At 57.0% G+C, this 16,725-nt stretch overlaps 1 protein-coding gene across 2 annotated transcripts; it reads right to left on the bottom strand.

Moving 5' to 3' along the window:
* Positions 1–1,883: 1,883 nt before the first annotated feature.
* Positions 1,884–16,116, bottom strand: RRP1 (ribosomal RNA processing 1). 2 transcript variants are annotated; one of them, XM_069581953.1, is made up of 13 exons: positions 15,894–16,116; positions 13,894–13,976; positions 12,440–12,497; positions 10,952–11,037; positions 10,480–10,541; positions 8,824–8,953; positions 8,665–8,729; positions 8,323–8,498; positions 5,226–5,305; positions 4,478–4,575; positions 4,303–4,322; positions 3,313–3,423; positions 1,884–2,377 (listed from the first exon to the last, which is right to left on the bottom strand). In XM_069581953.1, exons 1-13 carry the CDS (start codon positions 16,024–16,026, stop codon positions 2,145–2,147), a joined length of 1,335 nt encoding a protein of 444 aa, XP_069438054.1. In that variant the 5' UTR covers positions 16,027–16,116; the 3' UTR covers positions 1,884–2,144. The 2 variants fall into 2 exon arrangements, with proteins under 2 accessions (XP_069438054.1, XP_069438050.1); XM_069581949.1 differs by having other exon boundaries at positions 10,952–11,085; positions 15,894–16,104.
* Between the last annotated feature and the right edge of the window lie 609 nt (positions 16,117–16,725).

The raw sequence follows: 16,725 nt of genomic DNA, 5'->3' as shown, positions 1-16,725 counted from the left end.
CGTTTGATGGTGGGTTCATCACATCTCAATAAAGTGATTTAAAAAAAATGATAAACGGGGAAAATAAAAACAATGCCCTCTTTTGAACACAAGCTTTCCAGGGAACAATGGTTCGCATCTTTACCCATCTTGCCCAATGGGAACGTTTCCCAACACTGGAGAAACACTGCCCTTCAGAAAGACAGCAACCCACCGCCCACCAGGGCCCACAGCGCGGTAATGTGGTTAAAGTTGAAGGATTCTGAAGACACGGGAGGCGGTGGAACAGCTTGGCCTGGAACGGTGACAGGAGCAGGGTGCTGACGGAGTTACGGAGGGCCGGGGTTTGAGAACTGCAATCAGGCATGACGCTTTTTCTCCCCCCCCAGAAACTTCTGCAGGGATGATGGTTGCTTCCTTACTCTTTGATCAAAGGAATTCCACCAACCAGAGACCCATACCCACTCGCACCCACAAAACAGCGCCAAGAGCAGCAGGACCTCCCTCCCTCCCAGGGGCCCTGCTGAGGAGGAAGTGACGCCTGAGGGCACCAGCCAGGGCAGCCCCTTGGCCAGCCCTGCGGCCAGCGGCATTGTCTCCTGAAGCTGCTCTGTGGAGATGGCAGAAACGTTCGCCCAGAGGTGAGGGGAGGGCACTCTGGCTTGCACAGGAGTTGACCTGCACCTTACGCTAACTGCAGCCATCTGACAGTGGCCTATCCAACACACACCGTGACTGCGCTTTAATGACCGAAGAGAAAGGCACAGTCGCGAGAAGTAAAAGTGAAAGACGAAGCGCCTCTTTTCCTGGGACGCCAGTCCCCCCCTAAAACTTCTGCCCAGGTGCCAAGGCCGTGCTGACTCACTGTGCACCTGTGGGCCTGGTTCTGAAACCGTGAAGGAAAGTGCGCCTGACTTGTCAGGACTTTTCATTCTGACAAGACATAAACCTGTACGGAAGACTTTCCTGGTGGCCCGGTGGTTAGGACTCTGCGCTCCCAACACATAGGCCACAGGTTCAGTTCCTGGTCGGGAAAGACCCTGCAGGCCAAGGGCAGCCAAAAAAAAAAAAAACAAATTGTGCTGAAAACCTCGTTTCTCTGGAGCAGGGCCTTGGCTCTCTGAGAGGCTGTCCTCTGGGTTCCAGTCCTGTCTGGCTCGGATAAAACTCTCTTCTATTCCTATCACAGACTGTTGACTATTTCTGTCAACAGGGGAGAAGCACCGTAAACTCGGGGACTTAAACTCCACTCCCCTCCAATCTCCTCCTCCAGCCCCCACCTGGACTGGAAGGGGGCCCACTGGGGACCTTCTCCTGGAGGCACGAGCCTGCACACAGCTGGGCTCTATAAACTGAGGTCCAGCTCCAGCCTCTACGGGCCCTCCCAAGGCCGGGCCTCTCACTGGGCTCAGCCTCACACCTCGGCCCGGCAGAGCCAGCCCGGCTGGAGACGACACCCACCCGAAACCCAGGCAGCCCTCTGCTGCGGGGGCAGCACCACCTGGAAGCCCCCCGAGTCCACCTGCACTGCACGCCGTTTCTCTTTCCTGTCTAGTCAGGGCTCGGGCCAGGAGCTGAACCCCGGGGGAAAGGGGCAGGGCATGGTAGGCAGATGCCCACGGGACCTCAGGCCCAGCTCTGCCTCCAGGTCGCAGAGAAGGGGTGGGTGGGGAGCCGACCCCCCTGCCCACGTGACAGGGTTGGAGCAAAGCGCCAGCGCACTGTCAGCTCTCACCCCGAGCTGATAAAGTACACGTGCAGACGACACCGTTAACACTTGGCATCATCTCCAGGGTCTGAGGAAGATGCAAACAGGCTCTGGAGGCACACCACCAAAACCGCCGAGCACCTGCCAGGCCCCGCAACCGGACATCCCGGGAAATCACACCAGGGCAAGACCGACGTGTAGGCGCCACGTGGCACATTTATTTATCGACACCCATCGAGTGGCCAGTCTCCTGCCTAGGGAGGGTGTCTGTGGGGGCCTCCAGTCCCAGGGTTTGCCGGCCTGACCGAGGGACATGGGCACCAAGTGAGGGCCCGACCCCGAGTCCTGACCTTGGCCACCTCTCCACACAGTAAGTTGGGGAGCAGTCAGTTTCCGGAGTCTTGGGGACCCGGCCCAACTGTCTTGTCCCCTCATTCTCCCGGGGGCCTGGGGGATGTCACTTCTGGCCCTCTGGGGTCCGCTTCCTTTTTGCCTTTGGCTCCTGGCAACCGGCCATCTTTGCTTTGGCCCCCACCCGAGGCCGCCGCTGCCTCCTGGGGGCCCCTCTCCCACCATGGCCCCCAGGCCGCTCCCGGGGCACAGCAGGGTCACCGCCTGCTCTCCGCCGCCGCCTCTTCCTCATGGATCCTGGGCTCAAGTCAGAACCTAAGGCCTCCTTTGCATGTCTCCCTGAAACACAAGGCTGAGTGAACGAAGCATCGAGAAGGTTGGCTCCGACTCCTGAGATTGCCTGGGGTGCTGGGCCCGGGCGGCAGGGACACAGTGTGCAGCACGATGGCCCTGGGAACGGACCCGAGTCAGCCACCCAGGGCTGCATCAGTGAGGGTGCAAGGCCCACAGCCACCAGGCGGGCACACAACCTGTGAGACTGACCGGGAGGTGGGCCTTCAGGACAACCAGAGTGAGGGCAGGACCGGAGAGAGGGACGTGGGCGAAGACGAGATGGACGGGGGCCCAGGCTCAGTGTATGGGGGCGGGGGCTGCTGAGAAGGTAGGGCTGGAGCCCAGTCAACGTGACAGCTGTGAGTGGCATCCAGGGCCCAGCCTGGCGTGGGTGCGCAAGACGTCCAGACTGCAGAGCAGCCTGGCATAAATGGACCCGGATGGGACTGGCTGGGCTAGAGCAGGGGTGAATGGAGACCCTTCACAGGGCAGGTCACATTCCAGCCACTGGCCTGTGTACAAGCTCATGGGGAGGGGAGAAGAGCAGGAAGGGGAGGGGGAGGGAAGGGTGGGAAGGAGGGAGCACAGGGGAGGGGAGAGGAGCCTCTAAAATCAAGGAGGGCGCATGAGGTCAGGGGGTTCCTGAGGATGCTGCAGAGGAGGAAGGGGAGGCCCATGTGGAGCAGGTCAAACCAAAGACGGAAAAGGGTCAGGAAGAGGCACCAGACCAAGCCGCAGGGAAGGAGAACGGGGAGGACCGCGAGGGCATCTGGGCCAGGGTGCCACATCTCTAGGACCCGTGGGCAGTGGGGGGTGGGGACGGGAGGCTTGCAGCAGGCTGGGGAGGGAGGCAGGGAGTCAGGTCTAGGGGGAGACAGGCCACAGTCACAGGTGACACGAGGAGGGGAGCGGTGGGGAAAAGCCAACACCGCCAGGCCTACCTGTCTTGCCCTGCAGCTGGGATCCGGATAAGCGCTTCTTCATTCTCACCCGCCTCCCGCCCCGCGGATTCCAGTACGCTTCTTCTGGGATGTCAGCTTCAGGGAAGAGGCCTGCAGACCGAGGCAGGCAGTCAGGGGGCCACAGGCCAGGGTGCTTACGGTCCGTGCGTCCACCGCCTCCAGCACCCCACAAGCACCATGGCCATGAGCTTTCGGCAAGAAGCCCTGGTCTGATTCCCACATGGCCACGGGCAGCTCACGGGGCATTGCCAGACACTGTCTGGAAGAGCCCACATGGACAGCTGGACGCATCATGCTCTGCCTCACACACACTTAGCTGGGGAGAGGCAGCAGACCCTTCAAAATACTGATGGGTTTTGGTCACACAAGCGTATGTCAGTCAAAACCCACCAGACGAACCCAACGTTCACATGCTCTGTTGTATGTTAACTTCACCTAGAAAGTACTATCCCAGCATGAAGCATTTAGAAAGTATGCTCTGACTGAGGGGTGGGGGTAGATATATGATAAATCAAAGATGATAAAATGCCGTAGTAGAATCTAAGTACTCACCGTAGAATCCCTGAGACTTTGCACATATTTAAAATTTTTCATAATGAAACGTTGGGGGGAAAACACACCTTCAATCTTACGCTTTCTAGGAAACTGTCCTTCAGAACAAGCCATACCGGCTCCACCAGCCACACGCCGAGAAGCAGAGCCATACGCTGCACCACAGGCCAGCAGAGTGGCCGGCCCGGGGAACTTGCTAGAAATTCAGGTTCTCGGGCCAGCCATCCCCCCACCCCTCACACTCAGCCCGAGAACCCCTGGGCTTCACCAGGACGAGAGCTGCACAGCCCCACAGCAGCCTCCTGAAAGAAACACCATTGGCCTCCCCACAGCCACCGGTGCTGGGGGGCGAGCACACTTGGCCCGATCCACTGTGGGGAGGACGAGATGCTGTCGCGCCTGGCGCCCAGTGCTCACCTTCCGCGAGGGCCTGCAACCTGGAAGGACGAGCGAGTCACTCACCACACACCTGATGAGGAGGGGTCGCCCCCCTAGGGAAGGCCCTCCCAACGCGATCTCTGAAGATGGGCCACCCATCTGAAAATGGGCCACCGATCTAAAGACGGGCGGAGCAGAGGGCCGCTGCACTCACTTCCGGACCACTTTGTAGAGGCGCTTCCGGTTCTGCGGAGGGGTATCCTGGCGACTGGCCATCTCAAACAGTCTGTCAGCAACAGCCTTGTAGTCGAACTGTTCGATGGAGAGATGCCGCGGAGGCTGTCAGCCCCCAGGGGCTCCCAGAAGGAGGCCCAACAAGGAGCAAGCAGGAGGACCAACACTCAGCCGCCCGATGCCCCCAGCTGCGCCCCACACCCTACTCCACCCGGTAGACGCCGGCCCCAGCGAACACGAGGGGCCGCACGGGGAGCCTCTGCACAACTGTAAGTCCTCCGGGAGCCATGTCAATAAGAGCAGAGGATGGAACAAATTAAATTAATCTGGTGAATTTAGCCCAAGACATCTAAAATCTTATTAACTCATCAAGTAATCAACATCTGACACTGCCTAGGAAGGCCCCTACGGGTCCCATCCACCTGAAGTCCCTGATCTTGTCTGCTGAGCTCAGGCTCCGATGGGGACCTGAAAGGCCCCCGCTCAGCACGCACCACCCCAGTGGCCCCAGCACCCGAAAGGGGCCGGGAGCAGAGGCAGGGTGACTGCCGAGCGGGGAAACCTGGGCTCAGCCTCCCGGGACCCAGTCCCCACCTCCCCTTTCAACCAGTCTGTGTTCTACAGACGAGCCTCCAGGGTCCCTGCCTCCCACCCAGTCCCAGCCGGACAGATGCCGACCTGCTTGAGGTCTGGAGCCGAGAGCTCAGCCCACAGGCCCAGCCACACACCTGGAGAACAGGGCTGGCACTGTCCTCATCGTCATCTTCCGCCTGCTTGTCCAGGGGGCGCTGAGCCCTGCAGACCGAACCTAGAACAGAAGGGCCCCATGGACTTAGACACGCCTAGTACTGTGGGAGTTACAGGCCCAACCTGGGGCCCAGGCACCCTGCCTGCCAGGGCCACAGCTGGGCTCAGGAGCCCACAGCGGGATGGCAGGAGCGCTGAGGGCCTTATCCCAGGGCAGCGGTGCCCGCACAGATCGGGAACCAAAGAGCCATCCCAGAGGCGGGGGGCCTGTGAAACCAGGAGGGGGCGACTCAGGCAGGAATGGCGGGCCAGGAGCCCCAGGAGGAGGAGGAAGGGGGCTGTTCGGCCAGGGGGCGGCCTGGACTAAGAGGCGAGCAGGGAGAGCCTTTTCGGGTGAGGGAGCAGACACCAGACACTTGGGGCTCTGCCGTCTCCACCTCCAGAAGACAGCTTCGATCACCAGCTGGCCTGAGGGGCGAGCACATGTGGCAAAGAATGACAACAGCAGGGCTGTGGGCAGGCCCTAGGCCACCAAGGGCCCCTGGGTCCATCTGCACTGGTCACTCAGGCTACTGAGGACAAGGAGGAGGGGAAGGAGGCCCAGGAAGGACGTCCAGGACGGCTGGGGCGTGTTGAGGGGGATGGCTGACCAACGAGAAAGCCAGGGGCGCCAGCAAGGGTGCCAGACTTAGAGGCTGCAGCAATTAACTCTTGCTCCTACCATCCAATGACCTCCCCACAGGGCACAGGACCATCCAGGGGTGAAAGAACAGCCCCTTCAACAAATGTGCCAGTACACCTGACATCAACACACAGAGAAAGAAGCTGGTCCAAATTAACTCAACATGGACCAAAGACCTAAAGAAAGAACCAAAACAGTGAAACTCAGATGAAAACATAGGGCAAAAGCCTCAGGAGACTGGATCTGGCCACGATTTCTTGGACTAAAGGCACAAGTAACATGGAAAATTAAGACAATCAGACTTGATGTGAACTTTCAAATCTGTACATCGAGAGATTGTGAATACAGTTAAAACGACCACCCATACAGCAGAAGACTCCTGCACACCATAACGTGGGGAGGAGTTACAACCAGAACATGCGAAAAAGCAAGTGTCCGACTGTTAGCGATCCTACGGACTGTAGCCTGCCAGGGTGTGTGTGCATGGGATTCCCCAGGCAAGAGTACTGGAGCGGGGTGCCATTGCCTTCTCCAGGGTCTCCTGCGTTGCAGGCAAATTCTTTTACCCACTGAGCTGCTAGGGAAGATGCCAGAACATATGCTGCTGCTGCCGCCAAGTTGCTTCAGTCGTGTCCGACTGTGCGATCCCTTAGACGGCAGCCCACCAGGCTCCCCTGTCCCCGGGATTCTCCAGGCAAGAATACTGGAGTGGGTTGCCATTTCCTTCTCCAGTGCCTGAAAGTGAAAAGTGGAAGTGAAGTCGCTCAGTTGTGTCCGACTCTTGGCGACCCCATGGACTGTAGGTAGGCTCCTCAGTCCATGGGATTTTCCAGGCAAGCATACTGGAGTGGGGTGCCATTGCCTTCTCCACCAGAACATATGAAGACCTCCTAAAACACAATGAAAAAACAATGACTCAAAAAATGGGCCAAGGGCTTGAGTAAACATTCCTCCAAAAATATGTGAAGGGCCAAGAAGCACATGAAAAGGTGCCTGACACCGACAGTCACTAGGGAAACGCAAACCACAACCAGGGCGACAGCACGCGTATGCAGGAGGGCCGCTATCAGAGAAGGCGAGAAACTGGGAGGACACGGAGGAACCACAGCCTCCCGCACTGCCGGCCGGAACACACGCAAGGCTGCGCTGGGGAACAGGGTGGCAGGTCCTAGAAAGTTAAACATGGATTACCCGAGGACCCAGCAATCCCACTTCTGGGCACAGACCAAAAAGAATTGAAAGCAGGGTCTCAAACAGATATTCGTACACCTGTGTTCATAATAGCATTAACCACAACAGAGAAACATAGAAGCAACCTCAAACTCCACCTACCAACGAAGAAAACATGAGCTACACATTCAATGCTGTGTCGCTCAGCCTCAAGCACTGCCACACACGCTGCGGCGTGGCTCAGGAACTAAGCCAGACACAAGGACAGATACGTGTGAGCCCACTGCTGTCAACACAGACGCCGACGGGCAGGCTCACAGGACTGATGGCAGGGCGGGTGCAGGAGCTGAGCTGGCAGAGGGAGACACGCGGACAGCTTTTGTCTGGGAAGATGAGAAGTTCCAGAGACGGACAGTGATGACAGCTGTCCAACGTGAACACACTTAGTGCCACTGAACTGTGCGCTTACACACGGTTAAGCTAGTAGACCTCACGTCACGTGTGTTCCGCAACAAAAGGCCAGGGTGGAAAAGTCTGCAGCTGGTGGAGGACCCACCACACAGTCCCCCCAAGGACATGGCCATGAGCCCAGCTGGCGCCCCCTGAGGACCCACCTAGCACAAGGTGGACAGGCTGGACCAGACACCGTTGACACAGGCCCACGGGCCCTGCCTCCAAGGGGATGCTCACTCCAGCTGCCCGCTACTCTTCGTTCATACCCTCTCCCTCATCCAGCTCGACCCAGCGGGCCCCGCTCCCAACACCAGGGACACACAGCTCCCATCCTGGTGGGTGGGGCCGGGCACCCGGTGCTGGGAGACAGGCCAGAAAGATGAGCAAGTGACTTATGTAATTTTAAGTGATTTACTCCAAAAAGTGATCCACCATGGAAATGCCCATTGAGCAAGCTGGGTAGGGACTGGGAGGCTGCACTCTAAAAGGTGGGCAGGGCAGGAGTGATGGAGGGCAGAGACCCCACAGGGGTGGGCCGGATACCCAGTGACAGGCACAGAGCCTGGGGCATTGTGAGGAGGCGGGGGACATGGAGTGGGCGCCGGGAGAGCGACCGGCACGTGTGTTTGTTTCCAAGGTCAGCCCGGCTGCCGCACTGAGAACAGACTTCAGGGGCGAGAGCAGAAGCGAGGGGGTGGGACAGGAGAGGAAGGGGGGGGTCCACCGCAGGCGGGACCAGGACAGGCTGTCACCCTGCGGTGTGCAGTCTTCACCTTTATGGGACTCTCTGGACAGCATGCCTGGCTCCTGTGCCTCCTCCTCTGACAGCGCCTCCTCCTCCGACAGCTCCTCCTCCTCCAGTTCATTCATGAGCTCTTCAATGGCCAGTGGGGCCTGCTCCACGATTGTTTCAAAGATGCCTTGAGCGATGTTGTGCAAAACCAGGGAGCTGACGGGAAACACAGAGCCGCATTCAGGCTGGACCATGCTTGCGCTCGCCCCTCCCCATGCTGGCCTCTGGACCTCGCTGGACTGTCGTGAGCACACAGCATCTTCCAAGGGCAGCTCCTCAGGGACTCAACGGACAGAGGAGGCAGGCAGGAGACAGCACTCACTCCTGAGTCTGGGCAGCAATCATGCAGAAGGGCCCGATGAGCCTGAGGTTCTGGTCCGCGGTCAACTGCAGGGAGAGGGCTGGGGCTCAGCTCCCGGGGCACAGGCGCCGAGCAGCCTGCTACTGCCCACCTCGCCCTGCCTGGCTGCCAACCACCTACCTCGTGGGCGCCCACTTTGGTCAGCTCTTCCAGGAAGATCTCGATGAAGTGGCTCTTCACCCCGTTGGGGGCTTCACTGTCCGGGTGCAGGATCTCTGTCGTTAGCAGCTCCAGCAGCTGCTCGGTTTGTCTGGGGAAGAAGCGGCAAGTCAGGCAGCAACACCAGGGTGCTGTCCCTGGATCAGAAGCGACCTAGGCCAGGGCCGGAGACCTCTCCTCCAGGCTACGACACACACATACTTACCGAATGTCACCCTCAGCCTATTACATGCGTGAGAATGGAAAAGGGCCAGAAAAGCAGATAAACTAGCTGTTTACACAGGGTAACAGGAGGTTACCAGCTTCTTCATTAAGGATCTGAGGCTGAATTACCAGCAACAATGAGGATGGAACTACCTTCCTAACAACACCCCCCAAGTTAACACAAGTAACACCATCGCTTCCACCTCCCCCGCCCCTCAACCAAGACAGCAGAGCCCTAAATCCTGGCATGAGGGACACTGCCAGCCTCAGGGCTTCACAGGATTTTTAAGGATGAAAATCACTAAAAACCAGAGACAGCCAGGCCCTAAACGTGGAGTCAGGTCACCCACAGCCATTCTCAATGTAGAAAAGCAGCTCAGTAACTACAGTCCAACTCCTGCTGATATTTTTATTGGCTGGACGTTAGGCCAAGGGTAAGACTTGAATTCTGTGATCCAGAAGATGGAAAAGTCCTACAGTGATGCGGGCCGTAAGCTGCCCTTTTCCAGTCTGGCAGCTGTTTTGACATCTGGGTCCTAGATTTATTATCCTTATGCTTAAAAATAAATTGCTTTACCATCACTTTTTAAACACAAATTAATTCAAAATCTGCTGTTTCTAAGCCCTTTCCCCTAGCACCCGCCCTCCCCAAATCTGGTGGCGGCAGGACACTCACAGGTGGGATGTCTGGACACACTTTCAGTAAAATAAAAAAGCAGTCTCTATAAACTCCACACCCAATTCCATGGCCCTTTTGTACCAAGCACAGAACACCACCATATTTTAAAAGTAATTGTCAGAGAGTCCCCTGGTGGCCTAGTGGATTCCGGGCTTTCACTGCCATGGCCGGGGTTCAAACTGGGGTTCAAACCCTGGTTGGGGAACTGAGGCCCCACAAGCCATGCAGCACAGCCAAAAAAAAATTTTTTAAGTACTTGTCTGCTGGAATTAAAATTGCTTTTCAATGTTTTTAAAAAGTTTTTCTGGGTTCTTTTTACTGAGCACATATCCCTCCTATCATTAAAAAAAAAAGTTTAAAAAAAATTTTAAAAACTTTTAAAACGTGAATCTGCAAAAACTCACTTTATGTTGTGATGTCAGACCGCCCCCTGGAGGTTTGGAAACCTGCTGGCTGGTGGAACTTGGATGCAGGGCGGCGGGTGACAGACAGGTCCAGGCAGCAGTAGCCCCGCCCATCTGCCCAGGGAGCCCTGCCCACCTGTCTCTAGGAGGGACTAGCAGGGAGGGGTAGCTAAGACCAGCAGAGCCCTGCCCAGCTCCACTGGAGGACCCCACCCAGCTGCCAGTTGCCAGGGAGGCCTGAGGTGAGCCAGGAAACACAGACCCTCAGTCTGGAGGGTTACAGACCACCCAGCAACGGGTGTGAGCAGCACGCGCAGCGGGGGCACCCACCTCTCGTCCCATCCCTGCATCCGCAGAGCCGTCAGGGCCTCGCGCAGGACCATCCGCATGAGCTGTGGCAAAGGAGGAGACCCCGTGAGCAGACCAGCCCAGACCTCCCCGCTGCCCACCATGGTGTGCCCACCATGCACCACGGGCCCTCTAGAGCGGCCGGGGGCTGGGCCTGGATGCCAGCCTCCCGGGAGCAGCAGGATGGACTCTGGGGAGCGACTGCAGCACCAGGACTGATGGCTATGATGGATGTTCGCAGAGTGAAAACAACAAGGAGACGCGCCTCTGCGGGAGGAGCCTCCAGACACACAGGGCTGCGCCACGCGGTGCTCACCCCTCAGGGGCCTTGTCTTTGCCACTGTCGGGCAGGGGTGCCAAGACCAGGCGCCTGGACACCAAGCCCGGCTCTGGGAGCGCTGTTTCCCAGTCCAGCACTGTGGGGCCCCTTGCAGGGAGCGGGCCACATCCTCACCATGTAAAACTTGTCCAGGCGCAGTCTGTCAATGCCCGGCCACTCACGGTTCATGGTCTGCCAGAAGGTCTGAAGGAACAGGTGCTCTGGGGGAGGAACGAGACCAGAAGAGTTGGGGGGAGCGGCAGCCGCCTCTGGAGGGCAGAGACCATGAAGAAACCTGGTCAGGAGGTCCCACGGCAATGGCCTTGGGGGCCCTCGGCCTGAGTGTGCTAAGAGCAGTGCTGCGAATCTGGCTTAAAAATGGGACTTTCAGGAACCTCAGAAGGAAAAGTACAGTCCAGCCACAAGCCTGAACCATAGCCGCATCCTCTGAACATCAAGCGTAAAGAGAAGGTGAGGCCTGGCAGGAGAGGCGCTGCCTAGGCCGCCCCTCCCCACACTGCCCCCGCCCCAGCACCTACACCCCATCCCACCACTTACCCCACTGGATCCACCGACCTGATCAAACACAAAACCCTGCCAACAACAGGTATGTCAGGACCGGGGGGCTGCGGGTTCAACCAGGTCCCCCAAAGTCCTAATCCTCAAACCTCAGTATATAACTATACTTAGGAGACAAGTCTTTATAGAGGCGATGAAGAGAAAAGGCCTCTGGTGATTCAAGACACAGATATGCACAGTCAGATGGCCCCGTGAGGACACAGGAAGAGGAGGCCATCCACACTCCCAGAGAAGAGGCTTGATGAGATCCTGGCCTGCTGATGCCCTGCCCTCAGGACACGAAGGCCACCACTAGCGCCTGCTGCAGAGCATCCCCAGAGAGAGGGCTGGTCGGACAGCCCAGCGAAGGACAGAACTGCGTCCATTATCTCACTCAAGTGTCACCAACGCTCTGCACCTGCCCTCATGCTGAGCATGGAAACGCTTCTGCACATTCTTAAAAGGTGAAACTTACAGAGAATGGATTTCCTCTTTGGCTACTTAACCATAACCGAACTACACCTAACCACACAGCCAGGACACCACCAGCAATGGTCCCAGTGGTCCCAAGGTCCAGGCCAGGGAGACCACCTGGCCTTGGCTGCCCTTGGAGCAGGGTAGGGAGGTCACAGATGCTGGCACACGGGCCCCATCCCCACAGCCTGGCTCAACAGGACCAGGGTCTACATACACATCAGGATTTCTAAAGACACAAGGGATGCCAAAGGGCAGGCGACAGGGCTGAGGATCCCTAATGCTAGTCCGAACAAGACTCAGGAAGACGCACAGCAGGGAGCTCACGCTGTCAGCTGCGGATACTCCACAGCTTCTACCGAGATTCTAAATGAAAGGCATTAGCCCTCCAGATCTCAGACAGCTCCAGACCTCTGTCCTGGGTGAGTGAGGAACACATGCTAGAAAGCAGAGTAGCCTCTCCCGCACCAGCAAACGCTGGCTGGGATGGGGCCCTCGCTCCCACTCTCAGAACGCAGGCCTCGTGTTCAGGGGTTGGGTCTCTGCGGATCCAGCCTCACTGCTGGGGCTCACCGTGGCAAGGATACTTACGTGCCTCTGTGGTCTGGAAAGCATGGACAAGCTGGGAAATGGTCCGGCCAAGTTCCTCCTGCACAGGAAACAGGACAAACGCCCTCAGTCCCTGAACAAATGGGATCCTATGCAACAAGCAGCGGCAGGAAGAAACTCAACTGTCCTCACTCACCGTGGGATCTGGCTCCACAGGGCCCTGCAGCCCAGCGAGCTTGGGGTCTGGAAGTCCCACACCACTAGAAGACGCCTCCCCTGAAGGCCATGCCCACCCAGCCTCACAACAAGCAAGGGCAGGGGCTGCCCTCCTGACCAAAGCCCCACACTCAGTAACGGAGCCTGACAGTCAAAGCGGGGAGGGGAGCAGGAGCCTGGGAGCACACAGCCACCTGAGAGGGGGGCTGAGGAGACCCCCGAGGTTACCAGCTGCCTGCCTGCCTCGGTGTACAAGCACCACCGAGGGCACTGGGCCCCAGTGCAGCATCTGAACTTCATTAAGTACCCTCACTACGCAGAGTGCTCTGAAGCGCGAACAATTCCCACTGAGACACACTCCAAGAAAGGCGAGTACTTGAGGGCAGTGACACCACTCTAAGGTACACAACGATGGACACGCGCCATCATACACGTATCAGCCCACAGAGCACAACAGCGCAACCCTCATGGACCCTGGGTGCTGCTGATGTGCTGGGTGGGTCCATGGATTCTGAGAAAGGGCCCACTCCCGTGGGGGTGTGGACTACAGGGGTAGGTGGCATGTGAGAAGTCGCAATATCTTCTCCTCTCATGTTGCTGTGACCCTAAAACTGCTCTAAAACATAAAGCCTATTTTTATAAAAGACAATTAAGAAAAAAAGACTAGGGACTTCCCTGGTGGTCCAGTGGCTAAGACCATTCCATGCTCCCAATGCAGGGGGCCCAGGTTTGATCCAGGTTGGGGAACTAGATCCCACATGCCGCAACTAAGACCCGGTGCGGCCAAACAAATAGAAAAAAGGGAAAAATACTTGTCTCAGAAGACTTGGATGCTGTCCCCTGCTTTCCAGCATTTCAGCACTCAGCTCATCGTCTCTGACAAACACAAAACAGACAACCCAGGGGCTTCTCCAGCGGCCCAGTGGTTAGGACTCTAAGCTTCCACTGCAGGGCAATGGGTTCAACCCCTGGTCCTGTCAGGGTACTAAGAGCCCACAACCACTCCCACCCTGGGCCAAAAAAAAAGCCAGAAAACCCAGTTTTCAGCCACGATGTACCCTGGCATTCACCAGCATCGCTATGGTGCCCAACTCATCAAGTGTGAGACCCTCCCTAACCCAAGGCCGTGGCCCTCCAGGCCTTAAGGAAAAAATAGCATCAAAGCTATAAAACTGCGCTCAGCATGGCTGCTGCAGTAAAACGAGGGCTGACAACACGCTCGTCCACCCTCCCACTCATACTGTGGCCCCAGTGCCTTCTGCAGCCTCCTGGGCACTCACCTGCAGCAGCGGCTTGTCCTGCATCCACATGCAATAAAACAGCCCTTTCCACACCTTCAGCAGCTCATCATGAGTGAAACCACCTGCGCCAGAAACAGCGCCATTCAGACTAAAGGAACCCCATCTTTTAGCGCCAGAACAGCCAGAGAACTGTGACGGCCTGAATCAGACCAAAGTCCTCTTACTGCACAGGTGCCTGGCCCTCCCTCTCAACCGATCCTCCCAACCCAGAACCTGCTGGGCCAGTGGCTGCAGGGTCTCCCGCAGGTAACTGCTGATTGATTTTTTCAATAAATGTTTACCGAGAAATGTCCAAGTATCAGAGACTGTGCTCCATTTTTCAGATTCAAAATTGAATGAGTCACCATTTTTCTGGGCTGGATGGTGGCTATGCAGGTGAATCTTGGCCACAGTTCACCCAGTGTTACACCTGGGCTTTACACACTTTTCGAATTTTAAAATTACACATTACCTCATTCAGGCTCATTATGACAACACTAGACAGCATATTGAAAATCACAGCTTTGCCGACATTACTTTGCCGACAAACATCCGTCTAGTCAAAGCTATGGTTTGTCCAGTAGTCATGTATGGATGTGAGAGTTGGACCATGAAGAAAGCTGAGCACCAAAGAATTGATGCTTTTGAACTGTGGTGTTGGAGAAGACTCCGAGAGTCCCTCAGACTGCAAGAAGATCAAACGAGTCAATCCTAAAGGAAATAAGTCCTGAATATTTATTGGAAGGACTCATGCTGAAGCTGAAGCTCCAATACCTTGACCACCTGATTAGAAGAATTGACTCATTGCAAAAGACCCTGATATTGTGAAAGATTGGAGGCAGGAGAAGGGGAAAACAGAGGATGAGATGGTTGGATGGCATCACTGACTCAATGGACATGAGTTTGAGCAAGCTCTGAGAGTTGGCCATGGGGTTACAAAGAGTCAGACACGACTGAGCAACTGAAGTGACTGACAAATACATAAACTGATGATGAAGACAGATATATAAAATCACCCAACAAGTATAGACTGAGGTCTTAACTATGTTCTGGCACCCTGTTCCAGAGAAGTGGTTCTCAGACTTTATTAATAGCATGGCATCCCCTGGAGGGTTTCTTTAAAGATCCCTGGGCTTCCCAGGTGGCACGAGTGATAAAGAACTTGCCCGCCAATGCAGGAGACATATGAGACGTGGGCTCCATCCCTGTTGGTAAGATCCCCTGGAGGAGGAAATGGCAACCCACTCCAGTATTCTTGTCTGGAGAATCCCATGGACAGAGGAGCCTGGTGGGCTATGGCCCAGAGGGTCACAAAGAGTAGAAGATGGCTTACAAGGCTAAGCACATACACAGTCCATCTGCCAGAGCTTCTGATTCAGCAGGGCTGGGATGGGACTCAAAAATTTACATTTCTAACAAAAGTCCAGGTGATGCGGAAGTTACTGATGGGGCCACGTTCTGAGAACCACTAAGGAGCGTGATATCCGACAGGTGTATGCTGCATGAAACTCAGACGACAATCCAACAACTACACAAGAAAAAACTACAGTCACAAATGCCGCTCTGAGAGAAAAAAACATGGTGCCCAAACAGTGGATAGCATGGGTAGCGGGATATACGGGTTGACAGGATCCTGCTCCCAGAGTAGGCAAGTCTGAACTGGAAAGAGATTAGGGGCTTGGCTGAGGCCGGGTGGGGGCGGGGTGGAGAGGCACATATAGCGGCCGAGAACGAGGTGACGCCGCGCACCTTCAAATCAGTCAGCGTGGATAAGGGGATCAGGGCCAAGCGTTCAGACGGGAGCGCGGCTGGTGGGGTGGGTGGGAGCATCGCCACGGCCCGACCAGGCTCCGCCCGGCCGGCCGGACCACGTGGAGGCTCCACGCGGTTGGAAAGTCTGCTAACTCGGGCCGCCTGCCCCCAACCCGGGCCCTCGCGCCCCCAGCCCGGCCCGGTTCGCGAGACGCCCCCGGCCCACATCCCGTCAACCCCGCGCCAACCTTCGGCCCGCTGAGTTCTGGCGACGATGTATTTCCGGAGCTTCCTCACCGCCCGGTCCCGGGTCACCTGCTCGTTCCCCGCCAGCCGCTGCGCGAGCTGGATTTCGGGCGGGAGTTGTACACGCGGACCCATGGCGACTGGGCCGAGACCCCACGATACCAGTTACCTTGCCGCTATGCCTGGGCGCGTTCCGTGACGTCACACGCCCGCGCCGGCCTCGATGGGATTCTGTGTGACGTCACGATCCCGCGCCGGCCTCTCCAGCACTCTGGTGACGTCACGTGTCTGCGCCAGCCTTTCCTGGGTCGCACGCCTCCGCCTCCTAGTGGCACGGTCCCGTAATGACAAGTGCATGGGGCTCTGGCTCCATTCATTCTGCTGCTGCTGCTGCTGCTAAGTCGCTTCAGTCGTGTCCGACTCTGTGCGAGCCCATAGACGGCAGCCCACCAGGCTCCCCCGTCCCTGGGATTCTCCAGGCAAGAACACTGGAGTGGGCTGCCATTTCCTTCTCCAATGCATGTAAGTGAAAAGTGAAAGTGAAGTCGCTCAGTCGTGTCTGACTCTTCGCGACCCCATGGACTGCAGCCTACCAGGCTCCTCCGTCCATGGGATTTTCCAGGCAAGGGTATTGGAGTGGGTTGCCACTGCCTTCTCCCCATTTATTCTCAGTTCAGTTCAGTCGCTCAGTCGTATCCAACTCTTTGCGACCCCATGAACCACAGCATGCCAGGCCTCCCTGTCCATCACCAACTCCCGGAGTTCACCCAAACCCATGCCCACTGAGTCGGTGATGCCATCCAACCTTCTCATCCTCTGTCGTCCCTTTCTCCT

The sequence above is a fragment of the Ovis canadensis genome, chromosome 1 (assembly GCF_042477335.2).
Source record: "Ovis canadensis isolate MfBH-ARS-UI-01 breed Bighorn chromosome 1, ARS-UI_OviCan_v2, whole genome shotgun sequence".
Taxonomy (NCBI): Eukaryota; Metazoa; Chordata; class Mammalia; order Artiodactyla; family Bovidae; genus Ovis; species Ovis canadensis.
This window is presented reverse-complemented; position numbering and strand designations above follow the sequence as displayed.

Bases quoted from the DNA above. Each gene is read 5' to 3' on its own strand.
- RRP1 (XM_069581949.1), bottom strand. From the start codon at position 16,026: ATGGGTCCGCGTGTACAACTCCCGCCCGAAATCCAGCTCGCGCAGCGG. The intron at 13,977-15,893 runs GTTGGCGCGGGG...TTTCTGGCGCAG, and splicing joins CAGAACTCAGCGGGCCGAAG to GTGGTTTCACTCATGATGAG. The intron at 4,576-5,225 runs GTGTGTGGCTGG...TCCATCGAACAG, and splicing joins GTGCCAGCCCTGTTCTCCAG to TTCGACTACAAGGCTGTTGC.